Raw genomic sequence first — 27,287 nt, 5'->3', positions numbered from 1 at the left:
CCATGCACCCATTCTCCACCTCAGCCATAAGGAGGGGAGCAAAGGGCTTACCGGTGGTAGTGGCCATGCTTGAACTGATGGAGAAGTTGAGGGCAGGGGCCCCGGCAGCATCAGAGCAGCCATTCAGCAGCTGCAGGTACTCGAGGGCATCAGAGAACTCCCTGTAGAGCAGGGGAGGGAGGCCCATGAAGGAGTGTAGCTGCATGTCAATGGGAGAAGTATACCCAGTGGGAAACACCAAAAGACACCCCCGCTCCTCCCCGGAACCCAGAGTTGGTTCTGTAACTAACTCACTGTGCAATCTGGGCCAAGATACTTCTTCCCCCTTGGTCAGGCTGTGACCACTCTGGCCCTATCTGCCTCCCCATCTGAGATAGGAATATGCTTTGAAAAGTAGGAAACACAAATGTAATTATTTCTGTTATACTTCTGTTAATACCAGAAGCACTTTGCACAGTAGAGACTCAATGAAGCTATGGCAGGTTGAGAAAGTCCTCAGAATTAATGGACTGGCTCCGCCCGGGGTAGGGGAAGCATGAGAGGGATGGTGGATAGAAAGGTTGGGGGAGTTGGCTGAGACCGGAGGGGAGCATGCTAGAAGGATGGCAAAGCTGGAGAAGAATAAAGAGCCTGAAGGGATAGGGAGGCTGGAGCAACGGAGGGTGGGGCTGAGTGATTAGGTAACATGGGGAAGCCAGATAGGTGAAAGGCTAGAGGTGAGGCTCCCTTTGGCTTATACTCTCACCTGTCCCCATCTGCTGAAGCCAGGGTCTGTTCAGGCTTGGCCACACAGCCCAGGGCTTTCTCCAACAGATGCTCCCGAAACAGCTGTGTCACCTGGGCCAGGGGATCCACTGTTCCAGAAAGAGAGAGGCATGAGCCACCTCCCACCCCAAACAGGCATCAGAGCTCAGAAGAACCACCCCCAGGAGAAGGCGAGGATCCCCTTTAGACAATTCTGCTGCTCCAGGGTGGAGAGGAGTAGGGTAGGGAGGAAAATACATGCCTACAGAGGACAGGTGGAAGGACCCATAGCAGGGTGGTGCTGCAGTTATCCCGCCCATCCTTTGGACTTTGGGATGACAGTAGGGTGGAAAAGCCAAGGTTTCACAAACTTGAGAAATTTAAGAGAAAGGGGGGAAGGAACTGAAGGATAAGGAAGAATAAGGGGGAGGAGGGAATCACTAATGAGAGAAACAAAAATTAAAGCAGTGGGTCTACCTCAGAATGCACATCTAAAATTAAGATTAAAAAAATTAAATTAAGATTTAAAATTAAACAAATGAAAGCAACTTGGAGATTCTATCTCCTATTCATCAGATTGACAAAGATGACAAAAGAGGAAAGTTGCTGGAGGGGCTTTGGAAAGACAGGCAAACTGATGCACTGTTGTAGAGCTGTGAACTGGTCCAACCATTCTGGAAAACAACTTGTAACTATACCACAAAAAAGGCACTAAACCATGGGTACCCTTTGACCCGATGGTGCCCCTGGTAGGCATATACCACAAGGAAGTCACAGACAGAAGGAAAAGACCTCATCTACAAAAATACTTATCCTAACCCTCTTTGTTGTAGCAAAAAGCTAAATCAAAATGGTGCCCATCAGCTGGGAAATGTGATATGTAGATATAATAGAATATTACTGCTTTGTAAGAAAAGAAAAATATGACAGATTCAGAGAAACTTGGGGGGGAGGTTTGTATGAACAGATACAGAGTGAACTGAGCAGAATCAAGAGACCATTTTATAAGATAATCACAATGTTAAAAAAAAAAAAGCAACTTTACAAAATGTCTGAACTCTGTGGCCTCAGGTTTGGGGACATGAGTAGGTTCCAGGTCTCTGTGATTGAGGAAGAAATGGGAAAGAGGTCACCTTGCCCACATCTATCCCTACATACACCCATGCCCACCTCCCTGGCAGAGAGGGGATAAGAAGGCCACCATTTGCAGCATGGCCAGTGTGTTGACTGGTTTTGCTCAATCATAATTATTTGTTACAAAGAGAGTTGGGAACAGGGAAGGGAAGGAGAAGTTAACAGATGATGACAGAGATACAAAAAATACAAAAAAAAGCATCATAAACATTATTTTTTAAAAATGCATATGAAAAAAGATGTTTAAAACAAACAGGGTAATTTGCTTAATTTTGTTTAACTTGCCTCTTTTTGTATCCCTAGTGCCTGGGACATGGTAGGTGCTTAATAAATGTTTATTGATTGACTATTAAATTAAAATGTGTACATAACAGAAGTGCAGTTTCTTATACATTCTATTTCTTTTTCTTTGTACATTGCAAACTTTACAGCACTCTGTAAATGCTCGCTGTTATTATATTACTGAAATGTTTGTGTTTGTTGATTGTTAAGCTAACAGAAAAAAGAGGGAAGGGAAAGGGGAAAGATGAAGGGAAGAAGGAAAGAATGAGAAAGGAGAGGAAGTAGGGGAGGAGAAAGATGATGAAAAAAAGGAGAGGAGGAAAGAAGATCAGGACAACTGGGAGGGAAGAAGAGGGGAGGAGTTACCTGAGTTCCCGGGGGAGCTGTAGAGACTCTCCCTGGGGGTGCTCCTCACTGCCCAGTCCCCGTCCACAAAGAAGCGATGCCCCACAGGATGGCAAAGCCACTGCATGGCAGAGGGCATGGTGCCACTCTGGGCAAGGCACACCTGGCGGGCACTACTCAGGAAGAAGCGCTATGGGCAAGGAGGAGAGAGCAGTGACAGAAGTTGGTCAGATCACTGGCCTGGGCCCCACTAGTGGCGGGGACCCTCCCAGTTCTGACCCCAAAGGAAGCCCTTTCTGATTTGTGAAAGAGCAGCTGAAAAAGAGGTCTGTAAAAGCCCAGCCCACGCTGGTCAGCGTTATCGAAGTAAGAAGATAATACAGCCAAGGAAGGCCAGGCTCACAGACGGAGCCCTAACTCACTTCCCCAGTCCTGAAATCCATCTGGGGGTCTGGGCCAGGCCAGGGGTAGGGGAGGGGGATGGGAACCAGCCCCTGCTGCCTGGCACTGCCCCCTTACCGTCAGGAAATGGAGGGCCCGAGGAAAACTCGTCTTGACCCGGAGTGCGACAGCCACATAGATCTCGGCTAAGGTTGCCACGGAGATGGAACTGCCTGCACATTCAGCCAAGTTGAGGGCATTCAATGCCAGGTTGATGGCAGCAAAGTGACCGCTGGTGTACTTCCCTATTGTGCCAGAGGGTGGTGGGAATCAGATGGACAGGAGCCAGGTGAAACCAGTGGTCCTTGCCTTGACTCAGGCAGACCCACCCTCCTCCCCAAGCCCACCGCCTGCATTTGAGGGGACCCGGTGTCTGAGTCAGATGGGATGGGCCAGGGGATAAGGGCTGGGCAAGCAGAGCTGGAGCAGTGCTGGACTTAAAGGTCAGAGCTCTCACAGAAAGGGACAGCCACTGCCCCTCCCCTGGCCTTCCCATCGGGCCCACCTGTCATATGCAGCTGGTGTAACTTATGGTAGACAAGGGCTGCGTCCCTGGAGCTAGCTCTGACATCAGCCTGCAGCTCCCGATCACGCAGGAGGCCCCCGGCCCGGTCGGCCAGCCAGCGTCCCACCCAGAGACGCTGAAGGAAGTGGCGGATGAGATTCCAGAGGAGACTGCAGGCCAGGTCCAAATGGGAGGTGGGCAGAGGCCGGCCTAGGGCTCGGAGGGCCAGCCACAGGTTCTGCGAGGCCTGTGCAAAGTCCCCCTGAGAGGGGAGGAGAAAAGGGATCAGTGCTCAGAGGTCAAAGGTGACCTTGGCCACAGCTGGCCCATGCGCTCCAAACAGCACACCAGCTACGGAAAGCCCACTATCTGCCTCCATTTCCTTTTTTCCACACAACCTGCAGCAGTCAGTCAATCAATCGATGGCAGCTAGGAGGCAGAGGGAAGTCAGGAAGAGCCGAGTTCAAATTCTGCCTAAGACACTTAGTTATGTGACCCTGGACTCACTTAACCTCTCATCCTAAGTTTCCTCTCCTCATCTGTAAAATGGGGATAATAACTACCTATCTCAAGGCTGTTGTGAAGATCAAATGAAATATACAGAGAGAGGAGGGAAAGAGGAGAGATGAGAAGAGGTACAGAATGCAAAGAACTATGTAAATGCTAGTTATTATATTATTAACTAAAGGAAGGCCTACATATGTGCCAAGTACTGAGCTAGGTGTTAAGGACATGAAGGAAAAACTGTCTTCAAGGACCTCATGTTCTAAATATTCAAGATTAGTAAAAATAGGTTGCATACCAAATATATATAAAATGATTTGGTTGAGGAGCTCATGTCAGGGAAAGAGAGGACAGGGGAATCAGGAAACACCTCTTTAAAGAGGCAGCATTTGAGCTGAGTCTTGAGGGAAGCTGGGCGTAGGAAAAGGGCAGAGGTAAGGGATTAGCATTCTAGGCAAGGGATACAGCATGTGCAAAGGCATGGAAGCTGGAGATTGAAGTGTTTTATGTTGGAAAGAGTAAGCAGGGCAGCTGAGCTGGGTCAGAGAGCGACACATAACCAGACTTAGTCTGATCTGTGCTTCAGAAATGTGTCAGCCCTGCAGACTGCACCGGGATTCCACCTAAGAGGCATTACAATAGTCCAGGCAAGAGGGCCTGCAACATGGGGTGGGGGTGTAAGTGAAATGGAGAGAGGGGAAAGATATTCAGATGGGACAGCTGACAAGATCTGGCAGTCTATTACCAATGGGGAATATGAGAAAGTGAAGAATTGAGGATGCTCCTAGGTTATGAATGTGAGGGACCAGAATAATGGCGGCAATTTAGAAGGTAGGGTAGGTTTAGGGGAAAGATATTAACAAGCTGATATTGGGATGCAGGTCAAGCTGTCCAGTAGCTCACTGGAAAAGAGAGATTAGGGCTCAAGGTACAGATCACAGAACCGCAGATCTAGAACCGGAAGAGACTTTAGACTTGGCTAGCGTCACACAGCTAATAATGGTCTTAAATGGCATTTGAATTCAGACCTTTCCTGACTCCAAACCCAACACTCTATTCACTGTGCCACCTAGCTGTCCAGATAAGAATTGCTTATGTAGATCTGATAGCCATTTTCAGAGAGATTGACAGCTGAATCTGGGGGAGATTAGAGAAGAGAGAGGGGAAACAGAAAGAGGAAGGAGCGACAGAGAGAGATGGAGAGAACATGCAGAATAGTGTTCTGGGGCACTTGGGGAAGAAACATGGAGGACAGGAGCCTGCGTTTCCCCCAAGTGTCAGTCCTGGACTCGATTCTCTTCTTCATCTGTACCAGACATCAGCAAACCATGGCCCAAGGGCCACATCTGACCCTCCACCTGTTTTTGTACAGTCCCCAAGTTAAGAATGGTTTTTACATTTTTAAATACAATTTTAAAATATAGAGTCCATAGTTCTCACTGGCTAATCTCATCAGCTTCCATGCGCTCAATGATCATCTCTGTAGTTATGACTCGCAGACCCAGCTCTAGTTTCTGTCCTGAACTCCTAAGTCCTTTCCTATTACTGTTGAGGGCACCATCTTCCCAGTCTCCAAGGTTTGCAACCTCAATGTCATCTTCAGCTTCTCAACGCCATCTATCCCATCTAGACAACACCCCTCGTCTCCAGCTCCTTCCTCTCTGGGACCTCATCTCCTCCCACATGAATTAAGTGGTCTCCTTCCTTCATATCTCTTCTCACTTCAAACCATCCTCCACTCCGCTGCCAAAGTCAATTTCCTAAAGTCCAAGTCTGATCATTCTGACTCCTACTTATTAAACTACAATGACTCCCTGTCACCCCTACCCTCTCCTTTGCCTACCTTTCTAGTCTTTTCATAATTTATTTATTTCCACCTATACATTCTCTCTACAGTGTAGCAACACACTGTCCTTGTACACATGACATTCCATCTCCAGCCTCTTCTCAAGTCTCACCTTCTGCATGGGGCCTTTCCCAGCCTGCCCCCACTGCCCTCCCTTCATCCCTTCATTGACTTGGATGGTTATCCCTTCCACATCTCAACTTTTCCTATTGTGGTTTCAACATATCACAGGCTGCCATAAGAAATTAAATGGGAACTTGGGGGGAGTTTTGCAGAAGCTGCAAACACAGAAAAAGTTTAGAAATTCATAAATGCACAAAAAATATGTATAGTATTATATAATAGCAACCCAAATTTTGCAGTAAGGTACTGTAAACACCCCCATGAAAGAATAAAATTCGGACTTCTTCTGTGGTATGAAGGGAGAACCAAAAAATTTTACTCAGATTTCCCAGATCACAGAGGCGCCACGCCCCTAACCCCTGCAATGTGGAAGGGATAACTATATGCAGTATGCATCTAGCTGTCTGCATGTTTGTTTCCCCATTAGAAGGAGAGCTGCCCCGGGCAGGGACCATGGTTGGCTTGTTTTATTTCTTTGATCCTCCAGTGCTTAGCAGTTTCTGACTCCTAGTAAATGCTTAATAAAAGCTTGCTGAGTGACCATGAGGAGTCTGAGAAAGAGCGGTCCAACAGAGAGGGAGAGGACTAGGAGAAAATAACGTCAAGGAAACCGAGGGAGAAGAGAATACTCAGAAGAAAGTAGTCACCAGGGCCAAGTGCTCAGACAGGTCAAGAAGCAAGAAGACTTACAAAAGACCACGGGAAAAAGACGGTTTAAGGTTCTGGATGATCATCCTCCCAACCCCAGTTGACCACTCTCCCTCCACACACACACCTCCAATTGGAGGTCAGGGGTTCGAGGAATGTCAACCAAGGCTAACTTAATCTCTAGCCACTCTCCAACCTCCCAGGCTAATGCTTCCCTCCCCCCTCCTGCTTCTCCTTCCCCACCTCCCCCTGGCCCACCCCCTTACCCGGGCCAGATCCAAATCAGCCTGCTTGCGGTGTCTCCAAAACAAGACCGAGGGTCCTGAGTGGGGGTCTGGTGATGGGCTCGCCATAGATGAAAAGGCGGATGAAGGCCGCCAGGATCACCAACAGATTAAGCATCCAGAAAAACAAAGTGGGCAGCAGCCACTGAGACCAGCTGGGACTACCTGGTGAGGGGAGAAGGTTGGACAAGGTTGGGGGCCAATAAGATGTTCCGGACTCCTGGTCCAGCCAGCCCCAGAGATGCCCACAATTTCATGGTTCTCCTCTCCTCCACCCTTCCCTGCCCTCAGAAAACTGTTATCAGTTGTTTCCACTTTAGTGTGAATTTAAAACATCACAGCCCTTCTTCTCTCAGAAAGATGGGCATTTTAATCCTCATCTCTGACAGTGGAGTGAAAAGTTCTATTCCTGTTAAGTGAATTTGGAGGATGGGAAAGATCTTTCCAGCTCCCTTAAATCATACCACTCCACCTACGTAAGACTGGCCCTCACATGCCAACTTCTGGGGGGCTGGGGGGCTAGGTCATGGCTCCACAGGATAGACTCCTCCCCCAACACATCCCCTGATGTCAAAGAGGATGTAAAGATAGGTGGGTACACAAGACTGGTCCCCTTTCCCACAAAAACCTGCTCCTCTTTCTGGCTTCATTATTTCTCCCCTTAGGACACTATCACTTGCTTCGTCTCTCACGTTTGAAATCTTAGGTTGTATCTCTGGCCTGACCCTTTCTGCCCATACTCGCTGGATCCTGTCAGTGCTATAACCAAAACATTTCTTTCAATCATCCCCTCTTCCCTCTTCCCATTGTCCCCATCCTATCACAGGCCTTGTGTCCAGAGCACTGCAGTGGTCTCCTATTTCCTGCCTCTACTCCACTCCAAACCATCCCTCTCAGTTCAAAACCCTTCAGTGGATTCCAATTACCTCATGAGTCTATTTTTTGTTGGGCATTCAAGGCTCTTCTCCCACTGGCACCACCTAACCTTGAAGTCAGATGATGGTGAGCTACCACTAATTACCTGTGTGGCCTTGGACAACTTACTTAGCCCCTTTGGGTCTCAGTTTCCTCATCTGTAAAATGAAGGGGTCAGACTAGATGATGTCTAAATCTCTTTTAAGCTCTGAATCTATGAACCTAAGATTTAATACTGTACCCTATCTCCAAATTGTACCACTCACTGTTTTACACACACACACACACACACACACACACATTCTCTCTCTCTCTCTCTCTCTCTCTCTCTCTCTCTGAATTTTCTCACCATCCTAGGCCTAGAATGGCACCTTGCCCCACAACCTACTGGATTCCTACCCATCCTTTAAAACACAACTCAAATGATGCTGCAATGGAAAGATTTAGAACCAGAGAACCTAGGTTCAAGTCTCAATTATGCTATTCACTACCCAGGTGATCCTGGGCAAAACCCTTAACCCTTCTCTCTAGGACCTCACTGTCCTCATCTGTAAAATCAAGAGATTGGGCTGTGTGTTCTATCTGGCTCTAAGTCTGTGACCCTAAAATGCACCTCCTCCACGAAGCCTGCCCTGCTCTACTCAGTCAATAAGGCCTTTCTCCTTTTAGACATTGTTTAGCTAAGTGACTGGGGGAAGACAGTAGGTATAATGTTATACCTGGAATCAGGAACCCTGGGTTCTAATCATGCCCCAGACATTTACTAGCTGTGTGACCCTGGGAAAGGCATAAAATCTCTTTCAACCTTGTTTCCTCATCTGTAAAATTAGGATAACAGTGGTGTGCACCTCCAAAGGTTTTTTGAGAATCAAATGAAGTAACACATGTAAAGCACTTTGTAAACCTTAAAGAGGTTTATAAATGCTAGCTGCCATTCTTACAGTCTGCACCTCTTTTATTTAATTACAGATTGTGTTTATGCCTGTACTTGGCATGCCCTTAAGCTCCATGAGGGTAAGAACAGTACCTTTTTTAAACTGTCTACCCTTCAGTGTCTGCACAAAGGAGTTCAATGAATATTTGTCAAATTTAAATAAATCTATCCTGCTCCCCAGCTGTCCTGAAAAACAGGTCTAAGCTTTTGAAAACTGACGCAGCTTTTGCTGGCACCTGCCAAACACCAACTGAGATCCGTCACAGACTTTCAGACCAGCCTGGGGTAGCTTCCTGATCCCCCCCACCTGAGTGACCTGCACATTCAGATCTATTTGCATGCTCAGCAATCCTCACCTTTGCCCTCCGTGCCTAGCATGCTGCGTCCGGGCATGTGGTAGATGGTGGTGGTGTCAGCCTGGCTCTGGCCACTGTTTCTGCCCAGAAGGGAGGCCAATGGGTTGCAAGAAAGGCAGAGGAAGACAAAGGCACACAGGGCCAACCGTGATCGGTCCAGCATGCCCAGGCTGCTGGGGGAGGGGAGCTGTTCCTGTTTCACCTGGAACACAAGAAAATCCCTGATGAAGCCCCAGCTTCTTTCTAGGTAGGAGAGAAGACTGCATACAATGTTCAGGAATGAATGTGGGGGAGCAGACTTAGGGAGGAGAAGTTATGGAAATTCCAGGTCTACCATTTACTGCATAAGTAACCTACTGGAATCTCCAGATTTCAGGCTCCTCCTCTGTCAAATGAAGGCGTTAGCTTGAAAGACTTAAGCATTCTGATTAATGCAATGACCAATGTTGATTCCAGAAGCCTCGTGATGAAACATGTTGCCCACCTCCTGACAAGGACAATGAACTAGACACGCAGAAGGAAACACATATTTTTGGACATGGCCAATACGGGAATTTATTTTGCTTAAACATGAACATTTGTAATGAGGGTTTTTTCTGTTTTTTCCCCCAATGGGAAGGAGGGAGGAAGAAGAAAAAATAAACCTTGCCAGGATTTTTAAATTTTTTTTAAAATTTTTTACATTTAAAATTTTTAAATTAAATTTTTAAAAATTGAAGGTGTTGGACCAATGACCTCTATCTAACCTTTCTTTATTTTCAGAAGGAATATTTTTTATTTTTCTTAACACAGTTCTAAACTGATAGCTAGGAGACAAGGGACAATGAAGGAAGCAGGACACATAGGCTGGGGAATCAGCCCTTAGCCTAACAGCTCTTAATGACCTCCTTAATGACCTCACATATGCCAGGCCCAGGAGTTGGACTTACTTAAGTCTAGGGGAAGTTGCCTAAAAGAAAGCAGGTGTTCAAATAAACTGAGAAGATCAATAGGAGTGGGAGTTTGGAGCCCTAGATTCTAGTGTCAGCTCAGTTACTAACTCTCCCTTCGTGACCTTTGGGAAAACAGCTTTCCAATCTGGTGCCTCAATCTCTTCATCTGTAAAATGGAGTTGACTGAATGGTCTCAAAGGTCCCTTCAACACTGTGAACCTATTATTTAAAAGATAAGGTATCACAAGGGGTTTTATGACTGAGATCTATAAATTTACAAACTGGATAGGAAGGGAGAAGCTGGATCTGATCACTCAATTCCAGACATTAGGACTAAGAAGCCTTAAGAGGTGGAAGGTGGAAGTTTTAGGACAAATAAAAAGCTATGACTTCACATGGAATTTAATTTTACAGAATTCATTCTCATCTGCAAAATATGGGCCCTGGACACTAATGCACTGTTGGTGGAGTTGTGAACTGATCCAACTACTCCGGAGAGCAATTTGGAACTATGCCCAAAGAGCTATAAAAATGTGCATACCCTTTGATCCAGCAATACCATTGCTAGATCGGTATCCCAAAGAGATTTTTTAAAAAAGAAGAAGGGAAAGGATCTATTTGCATAAAAATATTTATAGCAGCTTTTTTAACAATAGCAAAGAATTGGAAAATTGAGGGGATACCCATCAATTGGGGAATGACTGAACAAGCTGTGGTATATGACTGTGCTGTAAGAAATGATAAGTAGAATGGTTTCAGGAAAACCCTGGGAAGACTTAGATCAAAAGTTACAAAGTGAAATGAGCAGAACCAGTAGAACTGTACACAGTGACAGCAATACTGTATGATGATCAACTGTAAATGACTTAACTATTCTCAGCAATATAATTCTGAATACCAAGACAATTCTGAAGGATTTTGCTGAAAAATATTATCTGCCTCCAGAGAAAGAACTGTTGGAGTCTGAATGCAGATCGAAACATACTTTTTTTTAAACTTTATTTTTCTTGTTCATTTTTTTTTAGTCTGTGTTTTCTTTTGTTAATGTAGAAATATGTTTTGCCTAACTGCACATGCATAACCTATATAAAATTGCTTGCTTTCTCAAGAAGAGGAGAGGGAAAGAATTTGGAACTCAAAAATTTTTTTTAAAAAATGTTAAAAATTGTTTTTATATTTAATTGGAAACAATAGATTAAAATTTTCAAGGAAAAATAAAATAAGAGAAGTGCCCTGGACTACAGGGTTTCCAAAGTCCCCTCCAGTCAAGTGGTCCAGTGGGTAAGTGTTAGGACTTGAAATCAAGAAGAGCTGAATTTGAATCCTGCCTCAGATGCTAGATAGCTGGGTGACTCTGGGTAAGTCATTTAACTTCTCTGTGCTTCAGTTTCCTCATCTTTGAGGATTAAATGACAACATATATAAAGTGCCTTTCAAGACTTAAAATGCTATAAAAATGCTAGGTCGTATCATTAAATCAATGATCCTATGAACCCCATGCTAGAAATATTGATTCAAACAGGGTTCAAAATGATGAGAAGATAAACCCTAAAATACTAAGGAAAATTTGGAGGGAAGCCTTGAAACTTTGAGGTCCACATCACAAAATCACAAAAATTTAGAGTACTAGAGAAAGCAGGGAGCATAAAGACCATCCATTCCCACACACTCATTCTACAGAGGAGAATACTCAAGCTTTGGCAGGGAAGTAATTTGTCCATGACCTGACCTCCCACAAAGCATACCTTGGTGCTTCGTCAGAGACCCTAGCGCCTATTCTGACACCTTTAGGTAAGACAGTGGAAGAGAGACTTCATGGGGGAGGTGATGGAGTTGGACAATGAAAGAAGTTCCCCAGATGACCCCCAAAGCCATGTTCTCCCGCCCCAATCAGGCACCTTGCGGTCTTCAAAGATGGGGCTGTCAGGCTCTGAGTCACTGCTGTTGCCACTGCCCCCACCACCCAAGGACAGAGGGCTGCTGTGGGAGGGGGAGCCAGCATCGGAGGGTGGCGGGGTCAGCGCATCCACCATCTCTGGCTTGATGATCTCCATTGGTATGTCCATGCTCCCACTATTGCATGATGAGGATACCAGGTCTTTCAGGGACTCTGGGATTTGGTGCAGAGTACAGAGAGAAGGCATAGATCAGAGTTAGGGAAGGGTGAATAGTTCCTACTTGGGTACAAGAAGGGCCCCAGGCCAGCCATCCTAAATGAAGCATTCTCTATCATGCTTCAGCTGACTTCTTACCCAGAAATATCCCTCTGCCCCAATGGTCCCCCTTCTCCCATTGGTGAGCTCCATTTTGAGGAAGAGCCCGGGAAAGTCATCCTTCACTCCTCTCTTGGCTTTCATCCCGACTCTAGACTTTGCCACCATGTCCCATCCCTACCCACCCCCACCCTTGCTTTTGAGCTCCTTTTGTGTTATCTTTCCCCATTAGAATGTTAAGTTCCCTAAAGGAGAGACTACTTTTTTTTTCTGCTTGTATTTATATCCCCAGCACTTAGCATAGTGCTTGGTACGTATTAAGGGCTTGACGACTCAATCTGGGGATCTCCCTCTCACCCAACTCTCAGGCTGGTTATGGGACTCGCACCAAAGGCAGGAGATGGGAAGAAGCCCTTTAGAGATAGTAGTAATAGCAAGGCTGCTGGGCTCCTTGGGCCTTGGACTCCTTCATCCCCCACCTTGGCTGTCAAAGTTTGTAAGGAAGGGACAAGCATAGATTGCCCAGTTGAGACCATAAGCCAACTTGGCTTCCTCTCCACCCTTGACATTGCCCCCAAGTCCCAGTGGCTGAAGAATAGGCATAGGGACCCTTAGGAAAGACTCACTGTTCTTCTGCATGGCCATCCTGAGAGTTAAGTTCTCTTGCTTTAGCTTCTGATTGGTCTGCTGCAGGAATCGGATGTAGTCAATGGCCTTTCTCAGGATGGCTGATTTGTTCAGCTGGAATGGAATGATGGAGGCCCTTGTCATTCTGGGGCCCAGCCGCTCTTACCACCCCCCTCTCCAGCATCCTCCACCAGTATGGGCTAAAGGATTCCTGGAGCTGGCTCTAGATGTTAAATCCCAGATCTGTCCCTCAGGTGAAGGGAGGGTGACGGAAAATACGGAACATTGTACATGCAGCTCAGGAGTTGCTAACCTGGGCCCACAAACTTGTTTTTTTTCCTTTCTTTTAAATACTCTGTTAATTCTACTTCAGTATAACTGTTTTCCTTTGTACTCCTACATACTTTATGCGCTTAAAAATATTACTCTAAGAAAGGTTGTATAGACTTCACCAGACTTCCAGGAGTCCAGAACATACAACAAGGTTAAGAACCCCTTTGAGATTCTTAAGTGAGGAAAGGTGAGCTCTCATCTCTTGACTGTTTTAATCTTCTTTGGAGATTGGACCAAATGACCTCTGAGGTCATCTCTAGCTCTAGTCTAAGACACTTCTTCCCTCCTGGCTCTTGCCTGCTCTCTTACACCTTCCCTGGATTTCTGAAAGGGTTCCCCTCTCCACCTGTCTTAGTCTCCCTCTCTGATTTCTGCCCCACTTTATTCCTCTCCTTCCCTTCTCTATCCCATACCTTGGCCTCAGTCCCCACCACCAGGTCTTTGAGTTCCACAATCTTGTCATTGATAGAGGATCGATAACGTTTCTCAATAGCATTGTGAGCTGTTCTCTTCTCCCCTTTGCTCTGGGAGCTGGGGGTCTTGGCCGTGGCGGCAAGGCGATTGATGGGCAGCTTGTCAGCATCTACCACCAGGGGCACGGTGGCTAAAATGGTGCCTCCACTCACCAGGGTCTGTTCAGGGGAAGACAACATGTAATTAACTCACAGCCAGGGCAGAGTGTGTTAGGGGGAGAGGAACAGAGCATCTCAGAGCTGGGGAAGAGTGGAAAGAAGGGAAGATTCAAAGAAAAGTGACTAAGAGAGGCCAAATGGAGTGGGAAGAAGGCAATCATGGAGCCCAGATGGTTTGTGGGGAGAGGTAAACCAAGATTTAAGGGTTGTTTCCACCCAGGATTTAGATAGATAGAAACACATACACATATTTGCACAGGTACCCGTTGTATTAGAAATATCTATCCATCTTTCTATCTACACACATTCACATAGGTACCTGTTGTATTAGAAATACCTATCTATCCACCCATCCATCCATCTATCTACACACACATATTCACATAAGTACCCACTGCATTAGAAATAAGTGGGAATTCCACAGTTTGGGAGGAAATGATCACAGATCAACCTTGGCCTTCCCCCAGGGACTCAACCACCCCATCCAAAGTCTCATCTCATCCTGCCCTCACGAGTCCCACCTATACCATCCATCATACCGGGACCTGCAGGGGGGTGGACTGCACCGCTGTGGTGGTGGCCAACGTATTGACCCCTGAGGTCTTCACTCCCGTGCCCACATCAGTCTTCACAGCTGTCAGGACCAGTGAATCAGCCTTGATGAAGTGAGGCTGGAGTAGGACCTTAGCAGGAGGGATGGGAGAAGCGTCAGTGTCCCCCAAGTCATTCTGAAGCCTTTCCCCTCCCTTCCCAGCCCTATTTTCTTTTTGTTTGTTTGTTTTTTTAGGCTATTGGGGTTAAGTGACTTGCCCAGGGTCACACAGCTAGTATGTGTCAAGTGTTTGGTCTTTGAACTCAGGCCCTCCTGACTTCAGGCTGGTGCTCTATCCACTAAGCCACCTAGCTGCCCCTTTTTGATTTTTTTTTCCCCCAGCCCTATTTTCTAAATCATCTGTTTTTCCTCTCTTTGTTTCCCCAGCCTTTACCATAGTGCCTGGCACACCAAAAGTGCTTAATAAATGCTTGTTGTTCAACACTGTTAAAACAAACAACTTTGAAAGCCTTAAGAAGTCTGATCAATGCAAGGACAAATCACAATTCCAGAGGACGGATGATGAAACATGCCATCCACCTCCTGCCAGAGAGGTGACGGAGGCAGAGAACAGAGTGAGTCATTTTTTGGGCATGGCCAATACAGGAATTTGTTTTGCTGGGTCAAGGATTTTGTTTTTGTTTTTCTACTTTTAAATGGTGAGGAGGTGGAGGGAGAGAAAATAGATTTTTGTTAACTGAAAAAAATTTAATTTTTAAAAATATTTGTCACTGTTAACCATCCAACCCAAATGAGCTAGAATACTCCAATGAACCAAAACCATGTCCCTGAGGTAGGTACTTTCTGCTCCAAGAGGGTTTAAACAAGCTCCATGGATCCTGAAAAGTTCTTTTTCTTCATGGTAAGTGCCAGGCAAAGATGTTAGACACATCCATGGAAAAGCCTCAGCTAGGGGCCTCTGAGATATTTTTTCCCTCAACAGCCTCTCTTGCTCAGTCTTCACACATCTGGCTTCTCTGTCATAGTGAATATTTACACAAGGTTAGCATTGAAAAGAACTCAAGAAATTATCATTCCAAATCCCTAGAAAACAGTTAAGTGGTAACATGAATATAGTGCTAAGCATGAAGTCAGGAAAACCTGGGTTCAAATCCAACTTCAGTCACTTACTAGCTGTGTGCCCCTAGGCAAGGCACTTAAACTTTGGTCTCCCTCAGTTTCCTCAGCTGTAGAATGGGGATCATAATTGCATCTACCTCTCAAGATTGTTGTTAGGATTAAATGAGATAATAATTGTAAATCTCTTAGTATAGCGCCTAGCACACAGCAGGTACTTAATAAATGCTCGTTCCCTTCCTCTCCCTGCCAACCACTATACTAAGCCCAACGTTATGGAGAGAAAGCTCACTGGAATTTATTATAATACATTTAAAAAAGGGAAGGTGGTGTGAAAGAAAGATTCACTATGTGTAATTCTCTTTTGTGTATATAGAAATTCTCATCGGGGTTATTTTTTGTTTTGGTTTGGTTTAAGTTTGGAATTTTACAAAAAGAAAAGAAACTCCCTGGGAGTGATGTGGATAAAGGGTAGCAATCTGCTCCTGGCATCTTTCCTAACTGACCAGAGAAATGATGCTGTTCACCTCTCAAAGAGAAACACCCTCCTGTATCCTAGGCTGTGCCACCTGAGGGCAAAGACCTTGTCCTATAAGCACCTTCCTCTCCCACAACAAGAATGCAGGACTTCTTAGGTTCTGGGCTTCAACATTCCCTCTGTTGGCTGGGGAAGCTGAATGGATGTCTGCTGAGTGACTGGGATCTCTGCCTGCCAGGGAAGAACTAGAGAGGGCCTAGAGAAAGGTGACTCAGTGAAAAAAACGATACAGTGGATGGAAGAGTCGTTTATATAGGGTCAAACGAAAACATGGAGGCCTCCTCAGTTTGAAACAGGACTGTCTATAGATAGTTGGTACTAATGGGGTCCTGGAAATAATTAGAAGGCACAAGATGCGGATAGGTAGCATCGGCAGTATGACGGGCAGGAGATACTCTCACTCCTCGGAGTCTTCGGCTGTGGTGAAAGAGATTATTAGCACTCAGAGGGAGTGAAGGGCAGGGATGACTCATGGAGTTGGATCTGGAAGGGAGGAGTCCAAATAGAGGGGAAGGGTGCCATCCATCCCTTGCCCATCAATGTCATCAACTGCCTGTGCTTTGTCAATCCACATCAGCCCCACAAGTGACAAATCATTGGTTGTTTTATTACTTTCCTGCCTAGCCTGAGGTTGATGGATGGCTAAGGCAGCCTACTGGGGATGTGGGCACTTTGGAGGGGAACTGTGGATTCTGGATCAAAAGAAAGTCCCAGGCAGGAGTCTGAAGATAAAAACAGTGACACAAGCATGCTGCTTAGGGGAAAGGGCCCCATGACAGAGGACACTCCCAAATCCTGAGCCTATTCATCATTTCCCTAAACACACCCTAACCATCTAGGGCAGATGAAATCAAGGCTGGGAACTTGAGGCAATACTCCCCAAACACCTAGTGGGGTAATGGCCTTGGTTCAGAAAGACCTTCATGAGACAGGCCTTAGCACTAGTCTATAAAATGCTGCTGGAGGGGGAAATAAAGGCACAACCTCAGTAAAAAAAATATATATATATCTATTATAATAATGATGATGCTGATGCTTATGATAACAGACACTAAAAGAGGCTCCCCCTTGAAATTCAAAAGAAGTAATCTGCAGATAAATAAGATGAAATGTAATTTCAGTTCCTACTTTGTAAAATTAAGGGGTTGGTTGAATGAAGTCTCTAAGGGGCCTGTCCCCAACCCCCAGCTCTCTCAGCTCTGCCCTCGACAACCTTAAGGGTCTATGGATTTTTGGAAGCCAGTGACAACTTAGGGAATGGAAATAATAACAGAAAGGCTAGCTGTGAGCTCTGTGCTTCTGTAAGAAGATTGCCAGGTGAACAGACCACACATGAGACTGCCCTCATTCAGCAATTCATATCTTCACCTATGTATTAATAATAGCGGACATTTCTATAGCTCTTTAAGCTTTCAAAGCTCTTTATATAATCTCATTTGAGCCTCTATTACACCCATTTTACCGATAAGGAAACTGAGGCTCAAGAACAGGAAGTGACTTGCCAAGGGTCATATAGCTAATAAGTATCTGAGGCACAACTTGAACCACATCCAGCAATCCAACTACTACGTGCCTTAGCCCAGTGCCTGGTACTATTTATGTGACCTTCAGAGAGTCTCTGGGCTAATTCTAAATATTGGCCTCAAGACAATGATCATTTAAACTCTTTCTCACTCTCAGATTTATTGAGGGGTGGGGAGAGCCAGCGTTGAGAGGGAGGGGCAGAGGAAGGGGTTGGGGCAGCTTCACAGCAGAGGAGGAGGAGGAGGAGGAGGAGGAGGTAGATGACCAAAGGAGTATATTTTGGAAGAGCAGAAGAGTCAGTTTCTCCTAGCTTTCCTGGCACAGGACCACAGCAACCCCTTCTCATTCCTCAAATAACTGTTCCCAAGTGCTGCCTTAGCCTCAGGCCCGGCTGGTTTATCTTTGGTTCTGATTCCCCTGAATCCCAGCTCCCATTTCAAGGAAATTCGTTTCCCCCCACAGGCAGAAATAAGGGCAGCTTCTTCCCAGTCAGAGGGCTGAACTTACTGGGACCTGCTGAATCTGGGAGGACACAACCTGGGCAGGTGCTGTCAGCAACTGCTGTGGGCAGATATTCTGAACCTGGGCTTGGATGGTAACTGGCAATGACCCTTGAGGAGACAGGGGCTGGTTGGACAAGGGCTGCTGGACATTACCAGAAGGAGCAGCTGAAATGGGGAGACAGAGGAAACTGTGAACATCACAGACATTAACTCACTGTAACTCACTTACCTGTCCCCTCCCCATACCTCACCCCCCCACCCCTCCGATTTCTTGCTTCTGTATCCACCCCCTTCTTTTCAAGGACCTCTCCCTGAGGGGAGAGGACCTAATGACCTCATTCTCACTGAGGCATTATTCCTCCCCCAGGCTGCATTTATACTCTGGAAGAGCAGGAAAGGTCAGTGCTTAGTCTGAAGGAATGAAGAGCTAATGGTGAAATTTTAGACACTGGTGAAGGAGATATTTCTGAAGGGGGAGTCTTCTCAGGAGTAACTCATACCAATACTCTGGGCAGCTAAGTGTGACCACCTACTGTTCTGCCTATGTGTTAGGGCTGCCTCCTTTCCAATCGACCTTTCTTTTTCCTTACCCTCCATCAACCAAGCTCCCCTCCCCAAATAAATTCCCATAATCAAGAATGCCCCTATACTCACTCCTGAGTTCCTTTACTTCCATTGTGGGGTAAACTGACCACACACCACCCTTTGATCCACCCCACCCCTGCCCCCAAACCCTCCCAGCCCCCTACTCACCTGCTGGGAAACTGCCCTGGCCCTGGTAGTCCAGTAGAGTTGGAGAGGTAAACTGAGGCTGGGAAGGAGGAGCAAAACTCTGGGGCACCATGACTCCTGGTGGCTGTAACTCCTGTGGCTGTGGCTGTGGCTGTGGTGGCTGTAGTTGAGATTGGGGCTGAGGCTGAGGCTGAGGCTGAGGCTGAGGCTGGGGCTGGGGCTGGGACTGGGGCTGGGGCTGGGATGGCAGCTGAGACTGCAGCTGGGGCTGGGATGGGGGAGGTGGTGGTGGTACCAGCGGAGCTGGCAGCACAGGCTGGGAGAGCAGCTGAGGAAGAGAAGGCTGCAGGATGGAAAGCTGCATGGACTCCTCCTTGATGCCCGGCGAGGCCTGGCTCAGGTCAGGCCCTGCTATCAGCTGTGGGGGCTGGAAGCTGGTCATTGCAGGAGGGGGAGGAGGTGGTGACTGGTACATCTTTACGTGGGTGGGCACCTTGGTGCTCCCCAAGAAGTTGTCGAGGGTGGAGCTGAGAGAGCTGGGGGGTGGGGACAGGCCCCCAGAAGAGCCAACATCCTGGAACGTGGGTGCAGCCCTGCCATAGCTAGAGTCAAAGAGACTAGGGAAGTCACTGTCCTGGTTGTTGATCAGCTGAAGCATATCTGGAAGCAAAGAGAAGGCCAAAGATGAGGCACAGATAGTGCCAATTTCCACCCTTCCACCTCCCTCTCCACTCAGAAACATTGTACTGGAATAAAGGAGGAAAAAAAAACAACGGGATCTAACCACCTGCCGCCATACTTTCCATGAGAAGGTATTATCATGAAGCACACACATGTACACAGTCATGGGCATGCTCACACATACATACGTACTGGCACGTACCAACCTAAGTGTGTAAACATACAAATACAACTGTTACACACCACCACGTATCTCTAGCCAGAACGTAGCCAACATATGTTTGGATTTATTCGTTAGACATCTCCACCTGGATAGCCCTTGGGCACCTCAAAGACGGCATGACTGCAACCCGATGTATCCTCTCCCCAGAAAAACCTTCTCCCTCTTCCTGACTTCCCAATTTCTGTTGATGGCCCTCCCATCCTGCAGTCCCCCAGAGCCAAAACTTCCGCATCACCTTTGACTCCTTCTTCAACACCCTGCACATACAACCAGTACTTCTGGCCTCTTTTGAGAACCAAACCTTTCCTTTCCTTCCTCTTCTACTGCCACCCCCTTAGTGTTGACTGACCTTTTGAGGCAACCAAGTGGTGCAAAGGATAGAGCACTGGACCTGGAGTTAGGAAGATCTGAGTTCTAATCCTGCCTCAGACTAGCTATGTGACCTTGGGCAAGTCACTTAACCTATCTCCTTCAGTTTCCTCATCTGTAAAAAAGCAGATAATAATAGCACCTACCTCCCCAGGTTGTTTGTGAGAATAAAATGACATAATATTTGCAAAGTGCTTTGTAAAACTTAAATTGCTTGATCTAAGACAACTCCAAAAGACTCACAATGGAAAAAAAGACAGGATTTCTCCCTCTGAATGTACATTATTTTTTTTTCCTTTTTGGTGAAGCAATCAGGGTTAAGTGACTTGCCCAGGGTCACACAGCTAGTAAGTGTCAAGTGTTTGGTCTAAGACCAAATTTGAATTCAGGTCCTTCCGACTCCAGGGCTGGTGCTCTATCCACTACACCACCTAGCTGCCCCTACATTATACTTTGACATTCTACTTTAAGTTAGAAAGTGAGTTAGAAGTTTTCTTATCCACCAACTAGACTCTAAGATTTCTGTGGGCAGAGAAAATGTCATATATGGGGTGTGTTCTAAAAGTCTTCAAGATGTTTTAAGCTATTAAAATTTAAACTTTTTGGACACCCTGTACTTAGTTCTAACCCCTGCAACACCTACCACAGAGGACATCTGATTAATGGATATTAATTTATAACAAGGCATTAGTAGATAGGTGATGATTCAATGAACCACATGAACACACACATGCAATTCAGATCACCTGAATCTATATCTATTTAGGCCATCAAACATCTGGGTCAGTTCTGTTCTGGCCTTCCAGGACCCTAGCTCCCATGGCAGCCTGGCCTAGACAGTTTATTCTGCAACCTGGCTAGCAATAAATATTTCATAAAGTGCCCCTCATCTCAGCCTCAGAGTCCCTAGAGCAGGGATGGAGTGAGGCTCCCAAGGAGGAGAGGGAAGAAGTGGAAAGGATGAGACCAATTTCAGGAACATTTAGGCTTCAAAAAGCCCACTTTTCAAACACTGACCTTAAGTGAGAAGGAAAGAGCTCTAAATTGGTCAAGAGCCAACAGCTTGGAGCATTACCAGCAAGAAAAGCAGCATTTACAGTGGATACTGGTTAGCCTTGAAAGGAAAGAAAGAAAATGAGAGAAAAGCAAAATAGAAAAAAAAAGAGAGGTAGATGGGGGAAAGAGGAGAAGAGGATGGAGAGGGTGAAGGAAAGGATAGAGAGAGTGAGAGAGAAAGGAAAGAGGAAGGCAGGACAGAGAAAGGGATGGGCTTTCTCTGAGGGAAACACAGGAGGAAGAAACAATACAAAGGATTTGGCTGAATCTCTCCTTTGGACTGATGAGGAAACAGGGGAAGTAATTTGAACAAGGTCACAAATAGAGTTTGTCACAGAGCTGGAGACAGGCCTCAAGTCTCCTTACTTTCTATTACAAATTAAGATAGAAGAGGAAGAGAGAGGGAGAGAGGGAGAGATAGAGAGGGAGGGAGGGGGAGAGAAAGAGGGAGGGGAGGGAGGGGGAAAAAAGGAGAGAATGATACAGGGAGAGAGGGAGGAAGAGACAGGAGAGAAACAGAGAGGAAGAGAGAAAATAGAGACAGAAATGATAGATATGCAGAGAAAGAAAGAGAGACAGAATGAGACAAAGCGCTGGCATTTAGAGAGAGAGGGAGGGAGAGGTAAAGACACAGACAGAAAAGGAGACTGAGGACAGAATTAGAGAGAAGAGAGAGACAGAGAGATCAAGGGGAGGAAAGAGAGACTTGAGAGGGGGAGAGACAGAGTAAAGGGAAGAAGAAAGAAGAGAAGAAACATAAACAGGTCTACAGAGTATGTGAGAAGCCACTAGATAAACGTTAAAAGAGCCAAGACACTTTGTGGTTGCCTAAACCTAAACACAATTTGAGAAAGTCTAAAAGGGACCTTAGAAATTACTCAGGCCCAATCCACCTATTTTACAGATGAGTTAAGAGAGGCCCACAGAGCCAGACTGGCTTGACCAAAATCGCCAAGCTCAGGGGCAGCACTGAGACTAGAAGCTGAGGCTTCCCATTCTCCTTCAAGGTTTTATTTTGTTTCCCTTCAATTGCCTCCCTTAGGAGGTACTAAATAAGCTTCCTTCTCCCTCAGGGAAAGATAAAGGGGTGGGGCGCTCTCTCGCGGGTTCTGCCAACTGGCAGAGCCCAGGAAAATTCGGATACTTTCTCTTCCACCTCGCAGGGGGAGAAAGAACCCAGGGAGAGCCCCACGGACTCTGGTCAAAACTACAACTCCTGCTCTCACCAACCTCCATTTCTCATGCCCCTCCCCACTCAAGGCCTACTTGACCCATCACTTCAAGGATCCCCCACCTCCTGGCCCTTCCTTTATCTAAAGCAGGCCTGAATCTCACCGCCTTCAAAGCCAAACCCTAATCTCGTGGACAGCCTTTTTTCTCTCCTTCAAGCCATAAGTATGCTGCTGCATCACACAGGGATTCATTTTAAGTCAATTTAAGTCACTCTATTTACATCCCTCAGAAAGTCTTTTTTTTTAAACATCACTTAAGTTTATTTCAGATGTAACAGCAATGTCATGTTAAAATTGACAGGTTTAATCCTTAATTGCACCAAGTAAACTCTGCCACTTCAGTATTTTTCTAAAGTTATTCCTTCCCCAGAAATGAGGGAGCCTTTCTTTCTCACTGACATAGCACAGTTTCCTGGTATTTCTGTGTAAGGACAACATATTCTTCATTGTTTCAACTGGTGACCTAGCTGCAGGGAAAATTTGAGAACAATATTCCCCACAAACAACCTCTATCTGGATGAACATCATTATTTGCATAGATTTTCTTTGCAAGCTCTGCCCCCTGGAAACTTTGTTGATTAAGATCCTACATAAATTTTTAACTGTTACAGCACTAATGGATATTTTCTCTTGAGGTCTTCTAATTAATGGGAGAGATAGTCTTTAATAATGGACAGAGAGCTGGTCTCAGAGTCAGGAAGGTCTGAGTTGAAGTTCCACTTCTGGCACAGCTGGCTCTGTGACCCAGGACTGATATCAACGCACTAACCCCTCAATGACCAAGACAACTCTTCAATGGAAGAGCACAATGAAGATTTACAATTTCTTCATCAGGATTTCCCCATAAGTCTCTCTCTTTCCCCCTCCCCTCCAAGGCAACTGGGTAGCACTGGGCCTGGAACCAGGAAGATCTGGGTTCAAATCCTGCCTCATTTACTAGCTGTGTGATAATGACCAAGTCACTTGACTACTGTCTGCCTCAGTTTCCCCCACTGTAACAAGGGAAATCTTAATAGCACCTGTCTCCCAGGGATGTTATAAGGATCCAAGGACATAATATTTACACACTGTCTGGCACACAGTAGGTGCTTGTTCTCTCCCAAGCTCTAACATCCTCCAACTCCACCCCTGTAACTATCATTTTTGGTGAGAGGTTAACGATAGTCTTCCCCATTCTAGAAATGTTATCTTCTGTTCCCCCCATACCTGGTATAGATTCATGCATGCCTTTACTCTTAGAATCATAGAATAAGAGGTCAATTTTACAGGAGACAAATCCGAGGCACAGAGAGATGAGGTGGCCTGTCCAAGACTACATAGTTTACTTGGTGGCAGAGCAAGGATGAGATCCAGTGAGTTAAGTTCCTGCCGACTCCCTTTAATGCTCTAATCATTTGAATATTGTCAACCCAGAAACCAGTTGGGTAACTCTGAATGCCCTTTGGCAGTGCAGCTTAGACCTTGCTTTTAAATGCTTGCTTAGGGAGAAGCAAGGTGGTAAAGTAGAGCACCAGCCCTGGAGTCAGGAGGATCTGAGTTCAAATCCGGCCTCAGACACATAACACTTACTAGCTGTGTGACCCTGGGCAAGTCATTTAACCCCACTGCCTAGCCAAAAAAAGAAAAAAAAAAGCTTGCTTAGTATATAACACACTTTCCCTGGATTTCAATCTGGGTTCACTCCTGCCCCTAAAAGGCCCAGCTGAAAACTTGTCTCTCAGGCCACCAGGTGCAGACAGAGGTTATTGGGGTCTCAAGGTTCTATGCCTCTATGTGCCTCAACATTGAAGAGATTCTGACCTTACCTAGGATATCTCTCTGAAATAGCCTCCGAGTCTTTTAATAAATATGTGCTGCCTCCCTGGGGCAGACACAGCTTCTACCCGGGGAAAGGACATATCCTCTGATTCTTGGGTGTCTTTCCCTAGTTACTACTTAATCTAAAGCTCTGCAGACATGAAGCACTGTGCTTAACCTTAAAGACCAGGGATCTGCAGTTAGGATGCAAGTCGTTCAACCCCTCCCCCATGGGTGTTACAAAGAACACCCAGAAGTAGGGAATAAACATCACAACCCTGTTTCTGTGTGGTGGGTAGTAAAACTGAAGGTCTTCAAATCCCAGCTGGGCCATTTCCTTGCTGTGTGATCTTAGGCACAATGCTTAACCTCTCTGATCCTTATCTGCCTCATGTATAAAATGGGGAAAGCTGTATTTTCCCTACCAATTTCCAACTGCTTCAAGAAGGATAAAATGTTTGTAAAAGCACCTTTAGTTTCCAAAGCCTGCATAGAGTAAGGTATTATTTTTATTATTCAAAGGACTTGGGGGTGGTGGAGGGGAAGAGGGAGATAGCCTCTGAGACTGAGAAAGCTATGTCACTCCACATTTGCTCCCTGTTCTCCAATTGTGGGCCTTCCTCAACATCTTCTCTTTCCTCAACAAATTTATACATCCTGTCTTTCCAGTTGAAGCTTTCAGCCCAGGCCAAGGACAGCTTCTTTTGGGAACAGAGTCCAGTAACACCAACACGAAACAGGAAGGGGAATGTTAAGTCAGGCAGAGAAGGGCCAACCCTGTTACAGCTTTCATGATGGCAAATGGGCTGCCATGTCTAAAGGCCCAATTGGTGACCAACCTACTAGGTATGGACATCTCTACACTTAGCTATGCTGGTCTTCTAGCTGCAGCCTGATCTGGAAGCCTTTTCAGCTTGAGTTAAATTCAAAACAAATAACACTTTGCTAGCTATATTGTATCTTATCCTTTCCAATGCATTTTTGCATTCATTATTCTCATCTGATTTCACAACAGCTCTGTGAGAAAAGTGGGCCTGAGATGGTTCTTGCCATTTTACAAATGAGGAAACTGAGACACTGATGAGTGACTTGCTCCAGATCACAGAATCAATGAGTGTCATAATTAGAATCCAGGTCTTCTGGCTCTCAGCTCAAAAGGAAATAATGTTAACACTAGGGAGCATCTTAGAGTTCTTCTGAAGGGCATTTACAGCTCAGGAACTGGGAGAGACCTAAATCCCCTTTATTCCTTCCCCTAACATGATATTTGCTCTTTCTTTCCCCTAGCTGCTTCAAGACCCAACTGCCTGCTTGCCACTCTACTTTTCCTTTCTCCCTGTATATGACTAGGATGAAGGAAAGGACATCTCCCCAGCTGGCTGACAGCACTTCTTTATTTGTGCAACAGGGAGCCTGTGGCAAAACTATTACCTACTCTGAGTCTGAAGCCCAAGCTTCTGCCAGCTGGGCCAAGGCTCTACCCTAATTCTCCACGGAGAAGCCTCTTACTAGGCAAAAAGTACTTGCATGTCCCCAGAACACAGACCCAGTTCTTCCCTGCAACCCATCCTGACTCCCCAGAGCTCACCCCATACCACCACCCCAGGTCAATCTGAAACACCAGTGCCTTGGAGACAGACATTTAATGAATGCTGTTGAATAGAATATTTATTTACTTGAGGCTAGGAAGGATTTTTTTTTTATCCTAGTCCGGCCCAGATGGGGTAAGGGGAAAGGGTTGGTTAAGAAGTCCTGAAGCCTGGGAATGCTTCTTGGTACCCTTGCTTGACCAGTTCTGGAGGGCAGTGGCCTCTCTAGGCACCTCCTGGTGTTGAGTGAAATTCCAGGGAGCAAACCCTAAGGTTTCACCAAAACGATGCCCCACCCCCATGACGGGTGAGAGATTCCATTTTCTTCACCTCTCCTCATGGACCTCATCTGCAAAACTAGTGGAAATAACTCCTGCAAGTTCCCCAATTCCCAAAACACACGAGGCAGACGTGCCCTTGGGAAAACGAAGCCCTGCCGCCCCATCTCCTCAACAGGGAACCTCAAGACTGAATAGAGCAGCATTCCTTAGGACAGCCCTTGCACCCCGTGGCTGCTTACTCCAAAGGGATCCAAAAGCAGTGCTCCCTTGGGGGAAGGAGAGGAATAACCAAAAAGACCCACTTGCATGGAGCTGAAGGACAGAAGTGATAAGGGTAAGAAGACAGGGTGCAGAGGAAAAATGGGGGACTCCATCTGCAAAGCAAACTCCATCCTGGAAATCCCGTCTCCCTGGGGCCCCCGGGGACCCTGCCATGAGATCCCCATCACCAACCACCGCCCTTTCCAGAGTGATTTAACCGACCACTATCCCCAAATAACTGCTCCTTGGGAAGAGGAGGAGGGAGGAAGGGGCAGCTACTCCTCATCCCCAGCTTTATTTTACTGGAGGGGGGAATGATGGGTGGGTGAAGGAGGTGCATGCTCCGTTACCCCCCTCCTTTCCTGCCTCTGCTTGCGAAGACGAAGTCCTGAGAAAATGGGGATTCCACGGGGCACGGGGTCCCCTGCTCCCAGGATGCAGAGCCCGGTCCCTTGCAAGCAGAGGGGAGCGGGTGGAGGGAGGGAGGAGAGGTAGGGAGAGAAGAGATACCTTCAAAAGTGCAGTCCATCACGGCGCCCCCCACCCCGGCGCGCACACTGCGCGCCTCCCGCCTGCCCCGGGTCCCTCGCAGGGTCCCCGGCACCCCGCTGCGCGCCCGCGGTGTCCCCCGCTCCGGCTGAGCGCGCGCACGCACACCCCCCCCCAAAACATAGGACACAAAGTAGAGCTGTCATCTGGGTCGGGTTTTTTTAAGGCACTTTCCCCCTCCTCCTCCATCCTGTCCCCTCCCGCGGCCCCGCCCCGGGGCATGGCCACGCCCCTCGTCTCATCTCCCCCTCCCCCCTCCCCTCCTGGCTCTCTAGCTCCCTCCGGGAGGAAGTGAACCCTGGAATTGTGAATCACGACTGGAACATGAGGTGATTCTCCTCGGCCAATCAGCGGCCGCACCGTCCTCCTGGCTACCAGCCCCGCCCCGCCCCGCCCCGCGGCCACGCAGCTCCCCCCCCTACTTCCTCGGCAAAGGTGAATGGGCCGGGGTTACTCGCGGGCGTTCAGTCTTCGCCCTCCGCCCA

General features: G+C 46.8%; 1 protein-coding gene across 1 annotated transcript in view; it reads right to left on the bottom strand.

The window, feature by feature from the left end:
- Positions 1-27,287, bottom strand: part of SREBF1 (sterol regulatory element binding transcription factor 1) — a 57,121-nt gene that overhangs the window by 7,382 nt on the left and 22,452 nt on the right. The window contains 14 exon segments of the mRNA XM_078152977.1: positions 52-161; positions 746-854; positions 2,527-2,695; positions 3,025-3,191; positions 3,452-3,713; positions 6,839-6,904; positions 6,906-7,021; positions 9,062-9,263; positions 11,892-12,103; positions 12,833-12,947; positions 13,580-13,798; positions 14,338-14,481; positions 18,037-18,197; positions 18,786-19,424. Coding sequence (XP_078009103.1) covers positions 52-161; positions 746-854; positions 2,527-2,695; positions 3,025-3,191; positions 3,452-3,713; positions 6,839-6,904; positions 6,906-7,021; positions 9,062-9,263; positions 11,892-12,103; positions 12,833-12,947; positions 13,580-13,798; positions 14,338-14,481; positions 18,037-18,197; positions 18,786-19,424 — 2,691 coding nt within the window.

Source organism: Phascolarctos cinereus, unplaced genomic scaffold (assembly GCF_003287225.1).
Source record: "Phascolarctos cinereus isolate Bilbo 61053 unplaced genomic scaffold, phaCin_HiC Scaffold_4;HRSCAF=312, whole genome shotgun sequence".
NCBI lineage: Eukaryota > Metazoa > Chordata > Mammalia > Diprotodontia > Phascolarctidae > Phascolarctos > Phascolarctos cinereus.
Note: the sequence above shows the minus strand (reverse complement) of the source record. Positions and strands in the feature narration are given on the sequence as shown.